The sequence below is a fragment of the Schistosoma haematobium genome, chromosome 1 (genome assembly GCF_000699445.3).
Source record: "Schistosoma haematobium chromosome 1, whole genome shotgun sequence".
In the NCBI taxonomy this organism is placed as follows: Eukaryota; Metazoa; Platyhelminthes; class Trematoda; order Strigeidida; family Schistosomatidae; genus Schistosoma; species Schistosoma haematobium.
This window is the reverse complement of record NC_067196.1, coordinates 87,103,789-87,120,339: the sequence shown is the minus strand read 5'-3', so window position 1 is coordinate 87,120,339 and position 16,551 is coordinate 87,103,789. Positions and strand designations below refer to the sequence as shown.

At 33.2% G+C, this 16,551-nt stretch overlaps 1 protein-coding gene across 1 annotated transcript in view; it reads right to left on the bottom strand.

Annotated features, from left to right (window-relative positions):
* Nucleotides 1-16,551, bottom strand: part of MS3_00002364 (uncharacterized protein) — a 43,091-nt gene that overhangs the window by 4,317 nt on the left and 22,223 nt on the right. Inside the window, exon 2 of the mRNA XM_051209931.1 lies at nt 3,104-3,180. Coding sequence (XP_051075418.1) covers nt 3,104-3,175 — 72 coding nt within the window. The 5' untranslated portion in view covers nt 3,176-3,180. The remainder of the gene's footprint in view (nt 1-3,103; nt 3,181-16,551) is intronic.

Below are 16,551 nucleotides of genomic sequence, written 5' to 3'. Positions count from 1 at the left end.
ATGAATGCTTTAGCCATTATTTAATGTCGTCCCATAACTCTGATTTTATCAATGTTTTGTTATCTGAACTAACATCTATCTGAACTATGTATTGATAATGGTATCCAAGAAGACAATGAAATATTGGCATCACTTTATTGAAAAGGCATAAAATCACCACCGGTATTCATCTAAGCTTTAAAAGTTCAAAAAGCTAAATTATATCCATCTTGTTCTTTTTTAAAAAAAAGAAAGAAACCTCTCATGTAGTCAAAAACAAATTTAGTCTCCATTAAAATTTTTATAGCCGACAAAAATATCAGAAGGGGTTTTTATGAATATTATAGTAATTTTAATAGTTGAGATCTTGATTCAATTGAAGCTAGTTGAAGTTAGATATTAACACCATTGGATGCCGGTTCAGTGATCTAGAGGTTAAGCGTTCGTGCGCGAGACCGATAGATCCTGTGTACGAATCCCACCACTGAACCTGTATCCAACGGTGTCAATGTATAACTTTAACTAATTCATGAAGTTGCGCCGCCGTTCACCGGTGATTATGCGCGAGACCGATAAATCCTGTGTTCAAATCCCACGAGGTGGTATCGTAGATGAGCACTGCTGAGCAGTCCCACAATAGAACGAAATAGCCATCCAGCACTTCCGGATTTTCCATGGTGATCTAATTTCAACGGATTCATGATTTCAACGATAAAAATACGGGTTTTTTTAAGAAAAAAGTGTTTTGAATCATAAATATTCCGGTATATGATATTAATCTCACTAACCACAATTTAATTATTATCTAATTAACATAAATCAAATCAGAATATCAACAGTTGAATAATAAAATACTTCCGGAAAGTGAATTATTTATAACTACCTAGTAACTGATATTTTATTTCTTTTTTTTCTACAGAAGGGAGGGGGGAGAGGGTTAAGAATATTGACATTGTCATTCATCATTGATTTCAATATCAATATAAATTAGTGATTAGCTAAGTGTTGTTCTATATTAATTATCAATACTATTCCATGTAATTAAACTAACAACAGAAAGATAATAATAATCATATGGACATGACAAGGAAATAATACAATTTCCGTTATCCTTTTCTTCCCTAATGTAAAAAATGTATTTTATAAGCATAATAAATGAATGAGATTTTCTTAGATATAGATCCTCCTTATTGAAAGTTAATAAATTGAAAGATATGTCCCTTGAATATTAATTATATTGACTGTTATTAATGATAAGAATAAATTATAATTAATGAATGATTGTTATTACTTGAGATAAGAAAACAAAACATGAAATCAGAAGAGGGTTTTATGGAGATATTAGTTATTTGATAGTTAAATGCATGAATTAATCGAAAGTACATTACCACGGAAAACCTGAAAGCATTAGATCGCTGTTTTGTTTTAGGATGAGACTCTTCAATAATACACATCCATAATCCCGCCTAGTGCCATTCGAACTCAGGACATATCGGTCCCGAGCACGAACGCAAACTGAAAAGGCATCCAATGGTGTTAATTTCTAACTTCAATTAATCCATGAAATTCAGTGACACCTCCACCATTGTCTTCAATCAGTTAATATCTCGCAACAGACCTTATTGAACTCCACTGGTTACTGCTTCTTACTAGAACTCCAGGAAATACCTCTTGAAGCCAGTCACTAGTAGGCATATATTGATTAGTATCAGAAAAGTTCCAAAATGGGACAAAACGACCGTCCAGTGCTTCCAGTTTTTCCATGGTGATCTAGCTTCAGTTGACTCATAATCTCAACCACTGAGATTATATAAAACTTAATCGCTAATAAATTCTTATTCAAATATCGATTACCTTCTGATCTTTTAGCTAGTACGAGTTACGCAATGTAGTAAAGGTCGTACACTCTTGAAAGTGGAACAGTTAATTCCATCTAATTATACCATATGACATGGTATATATGAGATTAGAATTTTCCGATATTTTTTCTGGTCGAGGTTAGACTTTTACACTGTTGGATGCCGGTTCAGTGGTCTAGATATTAAGTGCGGTGGGATCGTGGATGCGAATACTGGGAGGAAATCGCCGTCCAGTGCTTCCAGGTTTTCATGGTGGTTTAACTTCAATTTACCCATGAATTCAACTATCAAACATAAATTCAATTTTCTTTTTTCATGTGAATTCTGTATTCTATGAAATACAAATATTTGTAGTTTACTATACATTAAAGTTTGTATTGTCTTTGGTTCAGCTATATGTATAAGAATATAGATTGAGATGTATAAGTGCCTGTACATTTTTATTTACAGCATATGCTTTAAATCAGTGACTAAGCGAATAGCTTGATGTTGTTTGAATCGAACAATACTGGGTTCGAGTTTCGAAGTGAAAACCAACTCTAGGATGCAGGTACAGCCAGCTGACGAGTCCCAAATAGGAAGAAACGCGAGTCATGGCTTCTACTGCTAGCCACTATCCATCTTTTCTAATGTCTGTGACTTAGGGTAATATCGAGGCAATTCGTACAGAATTCACTTATATTACTACGAGACTGATCAATTGTAGTCGTAAACATCAATGGGAAGATTCAAACAAACAATACAAAATGAAATTAATTTTGATGGTTTATACGAGAGATTTTTACTGTTTTTATTGGAGGGAAGGGGATTTTTTCACCCTTACTGTAAATGAAAGCAAACTTTTTCAAAATTGGTCAATTTGGATATCAGTCATTCAGTCAGTCAGTAACAACCTAGAACTTTGTACGTACATACATCAGTTCGAGTTGCCATACCACATTGGCACAGAGATACAGTTGTCGATTCAATTCTCATAGTGGTAGAGGTAGTATAAGTATAAGCAATAATCGAAAACATAAAGGTTTGAAGATGTAACAGAATGTCATTTTACTACAACCACAAGCTTTAACATTCCTAATGATTTACTTTGTGTTAGCTTCCTCTCCTTTGGAGTAAGATCTTTATTCGATCATATTTATCATTTCAGTAAAGATGATATTTTCATTCCCACTTGTTATACTACTTATGACATAATGATAATACTAAAAAAACATAATTCATAATTCAAGTATTTACACAAAGTAATAATGAACAAATCAACTTACAGCACCGTTTATGTTTATTGTTAAGATAACAAAAGTGAATATAAACAATTGTATTAATGATAATTTGTTCATTTCTACTGAAATAGAAAATAAGTAAACATAAAACACAATCAACAAATGAATATGATAATATTATGAATGATTGTAATATTATGGTAAATAACAGAAAGAAAAAATAAACTTTTAAGATACTTCTTCTTTCTACATGATAAATCAAAACAAGAATTAATTATGAATAATATAAATGAAGTCATGGTTTCTCATCCGATACTCACAGACTTATCTATTATTGAATGAATACATAACATTAAGAAATAGACATTGGTAAGTAAGACAATGAAAATGGTAATGATTGTCAGTATTTATATGTTGACATGTTTTTGATCCCCTGAAGACAAATACAAAAAAGATAAAACGATAAAACTGTTTTTTGTAAGCAATGATGGATAGTGGCTAGTAGTAGAATCCAGGACGCGCGTTTCGTCCTATTTGGGACTCGTCAGGTGGATGTTACATGTGATGCTCTATTTTCAACGATAATATGAACCAAGAAGTAGCATACAAACTAATATAGTGTTCAAATTAATGTATCTAATTGTTTATAACAGTCATGTTTCTTCTCCCAAAATATCTACTTTTAATGATGTATTTCTCTATACCAGATTTCACTAGGACATCGAAAAAAGTGATGTATTCTATCAACACATAAAAACGTACTACTAACATTAATTTAAGTAGTTTCATTTAGAATTTTGAATGATGTGAATTCATTTTCTCATTAACAAATGATATCAGCTACCGAATCACATTGATGATGTTAATCGATGATTGCAATACTAAAAACTGATCAAAATTCAGTCAGATGATCAGAAACAGAATAATCTAATATATTGTACATTTAACTAAAATTCATAGGCATTGTACATTTAGTAGCTAGGCGAACATGATGAAGCTTAAAGCGAACGGTACTATGTTCAAGTCCCAGAGTGAAATTTAACTCAGATGAAGGTAGGTCCAGCTGACAAATCATGAATACGATGGAACGCACGTCCTAGACTCTACTGGCAACTACATTACATTGTATTCTATAATATTATTAGATGCTATTCTAACCAAATCTTTGAAATTATTTTTATGGATTGAAATGAAAAGCATCACATTTTAGAATGTGCCAGAAGAGACTGACTTAAAAAATAAAGAGAAGAAAGTAATCAATGTGCAACTGGAGAACACTCAGACTTATACAAGTTGCTATGAAATGAAAGTAATGCTTAAGTAAATCAACCTAAGTGTGAAAACTAATTATAATTCTTCAATCATGCTACCATAATTGTTCCACATTATTTTGTATTTTACGTTATGAACTGACTTTGCTCACATGACTGTTGTAAACCGAAAAAATACTGTATGACTTTTTCATGCCAATGAAAGACTCCCCTTCAGTGCACATGCGTAACACAGACATAAATCTAACTTAAATCCCTCAAGTTATGAGGTGAACAAGTCATTTTTGAACCAATAATCCAGGATTCGGTGTTTCTTGTTCCTAAACCCAGGCTATACACGATTTTCAAACTTGGAACATCGATTCTCTTAATCTTTGGCAAGATTACTAAGCAACCATTTTCAATGGCATTCAGCGTGAAATAACTATTCATTAGAAAATGTTAGTTTACATTTGAATCCAAGTAGAAAAATCACTACAATTTTATTGCTAGTTTAATGTAAACATTTCTACTATTCTTCATATTGACCTGTCGTTTGCTATGCAAAAATCCTACGAAAGCGAAGATTCATTCTAAAAATTAAAGTATTGTGTTAATGGATAGAATCATTCTGACTTTTATCTTAAATATACTTATTGAGAGATGAAGTTCTTATCATGTCAAGTTTGTTGAATTATTCAGGTTAAAAATCTAGACAGTTGAAATCCCAACTAATTAAGTTATGACATTTGAAAGTTTGTGTAATTATGAAAGTTAACATTTGGAATAAACCACATTTCTAATGCTTCTAAGTAACATTTCAGTTTCTTCCAATAGTTGAGGTCATGAGTCAAATGAAACTAGACCACCATAGAAAATATGGAAGCACTGCAAGGTCGGCTCGTCCTATTATGGGACTCCCATGCAGTGCGCATCCATGATACCGCCCCGAGGGACTCGAACTCAGGACCTATCGGTGTCGCGCACGAACTCTTAACATCTACACCACTGAGACGGCACCCAATGATTTTAATTTCTAACTTCAATTAATCCATGAAATTGAGCGACACATCCACCTCTGTCTTCAGTGAATAACTATCCCACAACAGACCTCATTAAACTCCACTGGTCACAGCTTCTCACTAGAACTCCAGGAAATACCTCTTAAAGCCAGATGTTGTTCCCTTGACGATAACTGGAAAAAGCCTTCCATAAATTGTAAAACGATTTAAGATAAGTGAAAAAGTTGAAAAACGTGACAAATTTTGTCTATTTTTAGTTTATACACTTCCTGGAAATGTTTAAAAGACGAAAACAACCAGTCATTCAGTGTTTCTATATCTTTCATGATGGTCTAGCTTTAATCAACTCATGAATTCACTTATTAAAATTTATTACAATCTCCACAATCCCCTCCCCTCTCTGAAGAAAAACATGTTTCATTCAAACCGTTTCCATGATATGAAATTTTTAAGAAGAGTAAAGGACACAGTGAAGATTTAGTAGGTTCGAATGTCTTAATTATCTTTTTAATTCATTTTTATACTAAACAAAAAGTTTAAAATTATGAATTTATTACTTCAGATTGTTTTAGTTACCATATATTGATGTGTGGGCGCGAATGATAATGATTGATTGTTTGCTTAGTCAAACATGTAGATAGTCTGACAAGTGTCAAATGAGTTATATATTCCCCTATCCTTATTATTATTGATTGATTGATTAATCATTGTTGTTGGATTGTGTTGGGTTTTTGGTGTGGAAATATATTTACGCTGTGGTCAGGCTAATCACGTGTTCTTGATCATCTGAGTTATACTGAAGCCTTGTAGAATAGACACTGGGAAGGGAATCTAGTGTAGATATTCGTTTAAGGTAAATTAACATCCCATACATGTGGACGAAGTAAAACCGAGCGTAATTAAAACATATCGTGTACCAAAATACATTTTGTTGTTGTTGGTGGTGGTGGTTAATTGTATTACAATTAACTACAATCATATCCATAATTATTTCGTAATCCATTAAAAATGACAGATAAGAAAAAAATACAAGACTAAATGACGTCAGATCATTTCAACAGAAGTACATATATAGATACAATAATGGATAGGACGATACCAAATATGAAAATACAAACAAACAAACAGACAAACAAAAAAGAGAGTAACTTCATTAATCACTAAATAAGTAAATAATGTTTGGTTAAAAAAGAGATCTGTCATAAGGTTTGATTATCCATATAAATCATGACTAGTTACAATTACTACGAATTATGAAGTAAAATTAATCGTTTCTATTTTTTCCATGGTGAAATCATTGACTGGTTACTACATATCAACACTGAAATAAACTATCAGTAATATAATATACCTTGTATAATGGTGAATAACAAGACTCGTATTTCATATAAATCATGACTAATTGATTGGATATACTTTTGTTTTAGTGTTAATATTCATCAAGATAGTACAAGTATTTATAGTTAGTTATCTATGTAAGATAAGCAACATTCATTGGCCGGATACCATCAGTAACAACCTTCTGTGGGAGAGAACAAACTAGCTCTCAGCTAAGGAGGTGACCCGAAGAACACATTACGTCGGGAAATAGAAGCAGATATGAAAAGGATGAATAAAAACTGGAAAGATCTGGAAAGGATTTCCCAAGACAGGGTTGGATGGAGAGTGATGGTGGGCGACCTATGCTCCTCAATGAGGAGTAACAGGCGTAAGTAAGTTACTATTCAGATTGAAACTATAACTTATTTCCTATTATTGCAAACTTTACTAGTAGTAGCACAGTGGATTATGCATTGATAATGGCAGGATTCTAATCTTGTACTCACCCTGGATGGTGAGCAGATAGAAGTAGTCGAGAAGTTCGTGTATCCAGGTAGCTGAATAAGTGCTGGTGGTGGCGTGACTGATGAGATCAATGCACGTATAGTGAAATCCACAGTGGCTAATGCCTATCTGGGACATCTTTGGCGCCTTCGTGATATTAGTCTGGCTGTAAAAGGTCGGATCTACAACGCGTCGGTGAGAGCAGTTTTGCTCTATGCTTGTGAAACCTGGCCTCTCCGAGTTGAGGACGTTAGACGACTCTCGGTGTTCGATCATCGTTGTCTCCGAAGGATTGCTGACATCCAGTGGCAACACCATGTTAGTAATGCAGAGGTTCGGTATCATGTGTTCGGGTGCAGAGACGATAATTTAATTGTTGTTACCTTCTTAAAACACCGACTTCGGTGGCTTGGACATGTTCTCCGAATGTCGTCGCAGAGAATTCCACGTCGTGCATTATTTGCCGACTCTGGGACTGACTGGTTGGAAGAAGCGGAGAGGTGGTCAGTGTATGACACGGTATCGTGGTATGAAACGAAGCTGTACAGGACTGGTTTCTGTTGGTCCTTAAAGACTCCCTGACTGGGGTCCGAGAGATGGTGCAACACAGTGGCTAGAGACGTTATCAGATATGGCTCAGAATAGAAGCCAGTGGCGATCCTGCTGTAACCTTCTTTTACTTTCTTCATAAAAAGTGGTTGTTTCTTCCTTAACTGAAAGAATTCTTCTGGTTGTACCTTTCCGTTTCCCCCATTATTATTATTATTATTATTATTCCTGTTATTAATACACACTACCCTACACTAATCTGTGGTCGTTATTGTTCTTTTTTTCTTACATGCACCTTACCTTTTTTTCTCTCTTAGAATTCTCATTGTTTTGTGTGGCGCATATATATCTGGTGCCCCCTTATACCAATATTTATGTCTTCAAATAAATAAATAAAATAAATGATGTTTTAAGTGATGTGTATCAGGTTCAAATCACAACATTAGCATTTAATAAAAATAGAACCAATTTGTTCATATCAGTAATATTGAGATTAGTATTTGAAAGGAATCGAAATTTCAATAAAGATTGATCGTTTGAATTTGTTAGCATCGACGACGGTTATGTTAAAGCTCTTATGATTAAGTCTAAGTAGCAATCTTCCTAGTTTGTATAACAGTGTGAACAAGTACAAAAATTTGTTGTAGGACATAAATATTTGTGTCAGCATGGTCAGCTTGAACTAAATCAAGACATGAACATTTGAGTATATAAAGAAGTATTTCGTGCTTTCCATCAGATGTCATGGTCTTCATAATCCAGTAGACCACCATAGGATAGAGGAAGGGGGATAGTAAGGAAACTTGTCTGAATCCGGTCATTATTTGGAATACATCTGTTAGATGTCCTCCATACACGACTTTGCATTGTAGTCCATCGCATTAGAATATAAACTAGCAATAATTACCATAGTATATGCGTTCAACTTTTATGTATCTGTCCAAAGAATTCACAACAATAGCAAACAGTCCGCTTTATATTGTCGATATTAATAATAATAATTGTTATGTTCACTAAAATATTGTCGAAAACGGTAAAGAATCCTTTACCAGAAATATTCAACGTTGCAAAAAATTTTCACTAAATACATATTTGATTTGAATTCGGTAATAATCATCATCACTATAGAATGCTAGTGTTTTTTTAAAGGGTTTTTAGACAGGTAACATAGTGATTAGAGGTAATCATGCGAGCGGGATTGTGATTGCGCACTTCTGAGGAGTTCCATACTAGGACGAAACGGTTATCATTGGTGGTCTAACATCAATCGATCGATGATCTTAATCAAACACTCAACTCGACTACTTATCTAGTTACGATTAAATCTTGTATCAATATAAAAAAATGAAGTCAAATGTGATAATTTTTGCCGTGAAATGTACTTCATTTCATTCATCAGAATAAACTGTAATCATTGGAATACATTCATCTCAAATGTGGAAATGCAATGTTAGCTGTGCTTTTACAATATGTAGATTTTTATGAAAGGTAATGTAGTGCAGAGTGTTTATTTATTGATTATAAGAAATTCATTTAGATTATCAGAAAGGGTTTTGTGGAGATTTTTTTTAGAAATTTCACTAGTTGAAATCATGAGTCAATTGAAGCTAGACCACCATAGAAAACCTCGAAGCACTGGACGGCCGTTTCGTCCTATTGTGGGACTCCTCAGCAGTCTACATCCACGACACCGCTCCCCGCGAGATTTGAGCCCAGGACTTATCAGTATCGCGCGCGAGCGCCTAATCATTGGACCACTGAGCCGGCCGGCACCCAATGGTGTTAATGTCTAACTTCAACCAATCCACGAAGTTGCGCCACCGACCACCATTGTTTTCAGTGAGTTGATATCTCACAAGAGACCTGGTAGAACTCCACTGGTAACGGCTTCTCACTAGAACTCGAGGAAATGTCTCTTGAAGTCAGTGGATGCGCACTACTGAGGAGTCCCATACTGGGACGAAACGGCCATCCAGTACTTCCAGGTTTTCCATGGTGGTCAACCTTCAATCGACTCATGATTTCAACTAGTTAATTTAGATTCTTTCTAAAAAACAGAAATGATACTGAAATATTTCATCAGTTATATCACCACTCTAAGTCTAAAGATTCTGTATAGATTAATTAAGATGACTACAACTTCATTGAGTGAATTGTTTGTTTGTTTGTTTGTTTTAACTCAGTCACATATTGTAGTTTACACTTTAGATATAATTTTTAAGTCGATAACAAAAAGAAATATCTTATATAATGAGTTTGTTTTTGACAGATATAGAACATGTTTATAATATTAGGATCAACTGTCATATCCAGGGAAACGATCATTATTAAATCATACAGGTATAATTAACAAAAATCTACTTGATATTGTTTGCTTGTATCTTTCCATTGTTATTTAGGACTATAATTGATCAGTCTATTGCTGGCATATATGTATCCGGTGGGGACAGAATTTTTTTAAAAGTCAGATCAATAACTGTCTCATAAAATAGTCCAAGATGCTTATTTATAGAGAACTATTGAAAAATTATGAATGTATATTTACCGTTACATAATGTAGAAAAGAATTATGTAAAAGGTATAGCTGATAAACAACATCACAGTTTTAGACATGTACATTTATCCTAGACAGATATTAGATTAAATTATTATATCTCCATGATCTCAAAAGATATGAGTTAATAGTTTCAGTTGATAAATCAATGATAATAATTCTTTTTTAATAGTTGAGATGATGAATCAGTTGAAGCTAGACCACCATAGAAAACTTGGAACCACTGCAAGACCGTTTCGTTTCAGTATGAAACTCCTCATCAGAGCACATACACGATCCCGCCTAGCGGCATTCGAACTCAGGACCTATCGGTGTCGCACACAAAAGTTTAACATCTAGACGACTGAAAAGGTATCCATTGGTGTTAATTTTCAAATTCAACTAATCCACGAAAATGAGTGACACATCTACCTTTGTCTTCAATAAGTTATTATCTCACAACAGACTCGGTTGAACTCCACTGGTCACTGCTTCTCACTAGAACTCCAGGATATACCTCTTGAAGCCAATCACTCGTGAGGATATTTTGCCATCCAGTGCTTCCAGGTTTTCCATGGTAATCTAGCTTCAATTGATTCATGATCTGAACTATTAAAATTATTATAATATCCACGAAACCCATTCTGATATTAAAATACGATATGACTATCTGTTTAACAATAAAACTAAATTTTTCATTACTGATGAAATACAGTCTCTGATCTATTGTTTACTAGTTGATCTTAATTCGACTTAAATTTCTTAGATTACAATGCTCATAGTTTATCTTTTTGTTTAATCACAAATCATCTTTCCTTGTTTCATCCCATAGTACTACATATCTTTCTTTCTACTAACTAATTCTCTCTCCCTGTATTATATCCTTATATACAATCTATCTTTTATATATTATAACCATTAAATCAACTTATTCTATGAATTCATTGTTCATCTTGTTCTGCTAATAAGATATGGCAACTTGAACCGATTCAATATATATGTGCCTGGTCCTACGTTGTAACTGACTGACTGACTGGCTACACTGAATACTTTATAAAAACTATCTAACTCTGATGGAGTTTTGTTCTCTGAGCTGCACGGTTCTTCTGAACGACTTCTATCTGAAGTTTGTGCTGCTGATGATGTCGTCCAGAAGAACGATGAAAGCTCCTCGATCAAACCATCCAGCTCAGAGAATAAAACTCCATCAAAATCATTCACCTGAGCTACAAATCTTCTCCACTATCTCATTATCTAACTGTTTTCTTATCTTTCTATGTTTCTTATATCAAACTAATTATTGAGAATAATTAGATCAATAGTTTTCTCCTTTTTTTGTTTCTTCTTCTGATTTACTCATTAAAACAGTTATCAACTAATCAAATTCAATTATTCTTTGATCTCTTACTTAAATTAGTTTTCTTGTTTATCATCAATAAACGATAATGATCAATATCAGTTATTACTTATCATTACACATTTACTTATCGTATTCAATTACAACTTTTAAGATTTATACTTAATAGTTGAATTGAATTTCTTTCATCGGTTTTGGATTGTTTTTTTTTTGTTTTTACTTTTCTTATTAAATCAAATAATAAACGTTAAATCAAATGTTGTTTACCTACATTTTATTTTCTAATCTTCTATGCAAAGTTTTAACGGGAAATAAAAATAAACTGGTGTATGTTTACTAAGACATTAATATATATATATATATATATATATATATATATAATAGGCATAGGGAAAAGTCCTGCCTCTCCCTCCCCGCACAATAAAACGTGTTCCTTTGCCAATATTTTATTGTATCCAATGTAAGTATTGGATTAGTTAAATGATGTTTCCTCTTTCTTTCTCTATATTTCATTTACAGTTAAATAATAATCTTAATATTTAGATTAAAAAATTCATATAAAAATTAGAGAACATATGTTAGTTGATAGAATAGACTTAATTATGATAATGGTATAGTTTGATAATCATAAACATATGGATAATAGAGAATATTTTTAAAAATTGAATATTGAATTTAAAAATTGAACAATCAGTTATTGATAATAGAGACAATAGAGTCAGTTTCTTTTGTTTCTTTGTAGATTTAAAATGGATTTTAGAAGACTCGAATAAAGAACAGTTATTACTGTTAGTTTAAATACGTTAAAAGGAGGAGCTGTATTATCGTTGAGGACGAAAGATAGATAGATAGATAGATAGATAGATAGATAGATAGATAGATAGATAGATAGATAGATAGATAGATATTCTCTGTATGTAATCATGGTGCCTTGAAAGCGAAAAAGAAAAACAACTGTCTTACACCTGAAATGGTAAAAACAATTTGTAGCTCAGGTGGATGATTTTAATTGAGTTTTCTTGTTTGAGCTGGATGTTTTGGTTGTGGTCGTGTTCGTGAAAGCTCTACGACCAAAACATCCAGCTTAGAGAACAAAACTTCATCAAATGTCCTACACCTATTACCATTCAAAGCCGTCTGTAAAAATCATTTGTTTTAAAACGCTTGAACAGTTTCTATTTCCTAATCAGGAACATAGAAAGTGTATCAATACCAATACTTTAGCTATTGAATATTTATTTATTTATTTAATGTAAACTACTCATGTTAATCAATTAAATTAAAACGATATTATCGTATTATGTTCTGTTTCAATCACGTTTTGAAATTCATTCAAAAATATGGAAGAATATACAAGTTATTAGTCTGTTAATTATTAGAATAATAAGATCAGAAAAGGGGTTTTGTGGAGATTGTAATAATTTATTAGTTAAATCCATGAATTCATTGGAGCTAGACCATCATGGAAAACTTGGGAGCACTGGATGCCCGTTTCGTCCCAGTATGGGACTCCTCAATAGTGAGCATCCACGATCCCGAACAAGGAATTCGAACCCGGGATCTACTGATCTCGCGCTTGAACGCCTAACCTCTAGACCATCGAGCTGGCATTCTTACACATTCTGTTATTTTAGACATGATTACAATTATGTGCTATAGACAAATTTTGGAAATATCCACAGAACTAAATGAATGTGTATCTTAAGTAAAGTTGAATGAAATCAAGTAATTATTTCTTCCATAGAATACGATGAGTATCATATATGTTGAGCGTAAAGCCAATCTTGAACACTGGTGTATGAATGCATCATTAAAATTATAACTGAATGAATAAAATTAACCAAATTAATAATTTAAACAAGTGAGTCACTGTTCACTTGGTATTGTTTACTTTGATGTTTAGAACTGCAATAGATCAGTCTCTTATTGGCATATGTGCACCCTGTAGGGATTGCCTCGATATTGCCTTAAGTCACAAGCATTATAAGCAAAGATTGCACGAGCAAGTGGCCATCAGTAGCTGAATGGATAACTCGATTGCATTTGAAGCGGAAAGTCCTGGGTCGGTGTCCCGGAGTGAACATCAACTGTGATATGCAGGTACACCCAGCTGGCGAGTCTCGAATAAAACGAAACGGGAGTCTTGGATCCCACTGCTAGCTGTTATCTGTCTTCGCATAAAGTGGGTCACTGTGTTCATCTTTTACTTTTAATCAACCTTTTTGAATACAAATGAATAATTTTTAGGAACCAAGAACTTATTTATATAAGAACTTTCATGCAAATTTGATCGAATAGTTTCACAGTATTTAGGCGCCGAGTTGATATGAGACATTAAGGAGAAAGAATTTTTATATAAAGTCTCAGATAATGAATTTGATGTAAATTCACTGTTTCACTTAAACCAAATTGCCGAGTGAAACATTGGATTTACTTCAAATTCATTCACTGAGACTGATAAGTCCTTGGTTCGAATCTCGCGAGACAGGGTTGTAGATGAGCACTTCTGAGAAGTCCCATACTGGAACGAAACAACCGTCCAGTGCTTCCAGGTTTTCTATGGTGATCTAGCTTCAGTTGACTCATGAATTCAACTTTTAAAATATATTCTACTTCATTAATGTTTAATAACTTATTATTCACGATAAACCTTTTCTTATAAGTCTGATTTATTTCATTAAACAGTGATATATTTAAACATCACTTTAATATCATTTATCTCATTTAAAAAGATAACAATCAGGCATTAAATACTACACAACATTTGCATAAATATGCTTTCACTTCTCACATAAATACATTGGGAAGATGTGTATGTGTGTGTGAGAGGGAGAGGTAAATTCACACTGTGTAAAGTGAGTCAGTCAGTAACAACGCAGAACTTCGTACGTACGTACATCAGTTCGAGTTGCCATACCACATTAGCACAGAGATGCAGTTGTCCATTCAAATCTCGTAGTGGTAGAGGCGGTAAGTGTATAAGCAGTAATCGGAAACATTAGGGCTTGAAGATGTTATTCAAGGAGTATAATACAGTGAAATAAATTTGAAAAAAGAAAAAAGAAAGGAACATGAAGAATTCAGAAGATTAGAATTTGGGAGAACACAAAGAGTAGATGCATCTACGCCGTTCCAAACGATTTGGGCCATGTCATTCAGGGTCTCTAACCATCGGTTGCTATCATCTCGCGGTCCCCAACCACGTAGTCTACACCTACCAACATGGCTCACTCTGTCCACTTGTCATTGACTTCATGGATTTGTGCCATGTTTTGGTCTGGCCACCTCTAGCTTTCTTCCAACCTACTCCTACACCACTGGACATAGTACATCGGCGCAGTCGATAGTTGGGCACATATAACACGTGTCCCAGCCATCTCAACTGATGAGGTTTTACTACTCCATCAATTGACTTGCCATCCTTACCTAATACCCGTTTCCTAACAACTGCGTTACTTACTTGATGGTCCCAGGATATACGAGCAATGTATAAAGTGAAGTATGATAACATTATTTGTAGTAGAAAAATACATGTAAATGAAGGTTGAAAATTACGAATTGCCATTGAATTTAATGATTCTAAGAAAGTTAAACGGAATACACCCATTAAGACATTAAATAAGAAAGATTAGTTCAGTGAAGAGTTCTCTTTTCAGCAAATTCATTTTCAAAGCTGTATAATCGCAAATATATATACTTATTTTACAGGATGATAATAAGACTGATAATAAACTTCAGTTAGATATTTACTAATTTACCTGCTTATATAAAGCAAATATATAGTTCGTTCGATGCGTACTTTATCTAAAAGAATTCAAGAACATTATCTGGCGTGGCTAAAAAGAGGAGGAAACGGCTCAATAAGAAGTTCAATAATCGAACACCATGTGAACACAGGTCACTCAATCAAGAAAGACTCTGCGTTCAAAGTAATTTACAAGGTGAGTAGAAGTCTTCCAAAGACAATTAGATTGCATCTTCTTAGCATTGACGAAGTAATACATCTGGAAAAACCAGAATTGTGTGTGCAAAAGAGACTGGTACAACCCCTTCTTCTACCAGGGTCATAATGTCTTATAATTTTTTCGCTTTCGTTATACTCTTCTTCCTTTATAACAATCTGCTTCACCTTCCAAACTCTTCGTTGAACTAATCTTTCCAAGAAAGATTACTGATAAATTGTGATCCATGTCTAACTCAAAAAAAATATTTTAATCAGTAGAGACAATGTATGAGCTCAGTTACTGTGTTGATATGATAAGGATTTCATAGATTCTTTTTTGTAAATACAACAAAGAGATCCTATTCGTTTAATAATTCAGCTCCATAGTATAATGTCACATATATAGACAATGAACCCAGAAAATCTTTTTCAAATATATTTCAATCATAATCATTTAGTTCAATAGGGAAACAGGTTTAAACCAACCAGTCACGTTATTATATTTACTTCATTCTTAAGAACATAGTCCTATCAGTATATCATGTAAATAGATTGACTAGAAGTTGTACTATTACTCTGATACTTGCAAATTATACAAAATGATTAGTATAAAAATTACAATACATACTATTTATATAAAAAGATTTAAACAAACTTACTTGGTTCATGAATATTTACTAGTGAATCAAATTAAACCTATACAACAATTAGACTACTTAAAAGCAAAATCATATTAAAGTAGTCCATACATTAACACCAATTATTATTATTATTATTATTAATGGCTTTGTTCAATATTATATTTTGGTACAATATAGAAATTCTCAGCACAGGGTATTTCAACAAGTTACTTACACAGAAAAAAAAACACAGTAACAAATACAAAAAAGGTCTAAAAAACCCGAAAAACTGTACAACTTTTCAAATTAAGGACATGTTAAGAATGCAGGTTATTGACTAAGTTCACTCTGACAACCTGTTCGTCAAAGAGTACATTTGCTAGGTAAAGTATTAT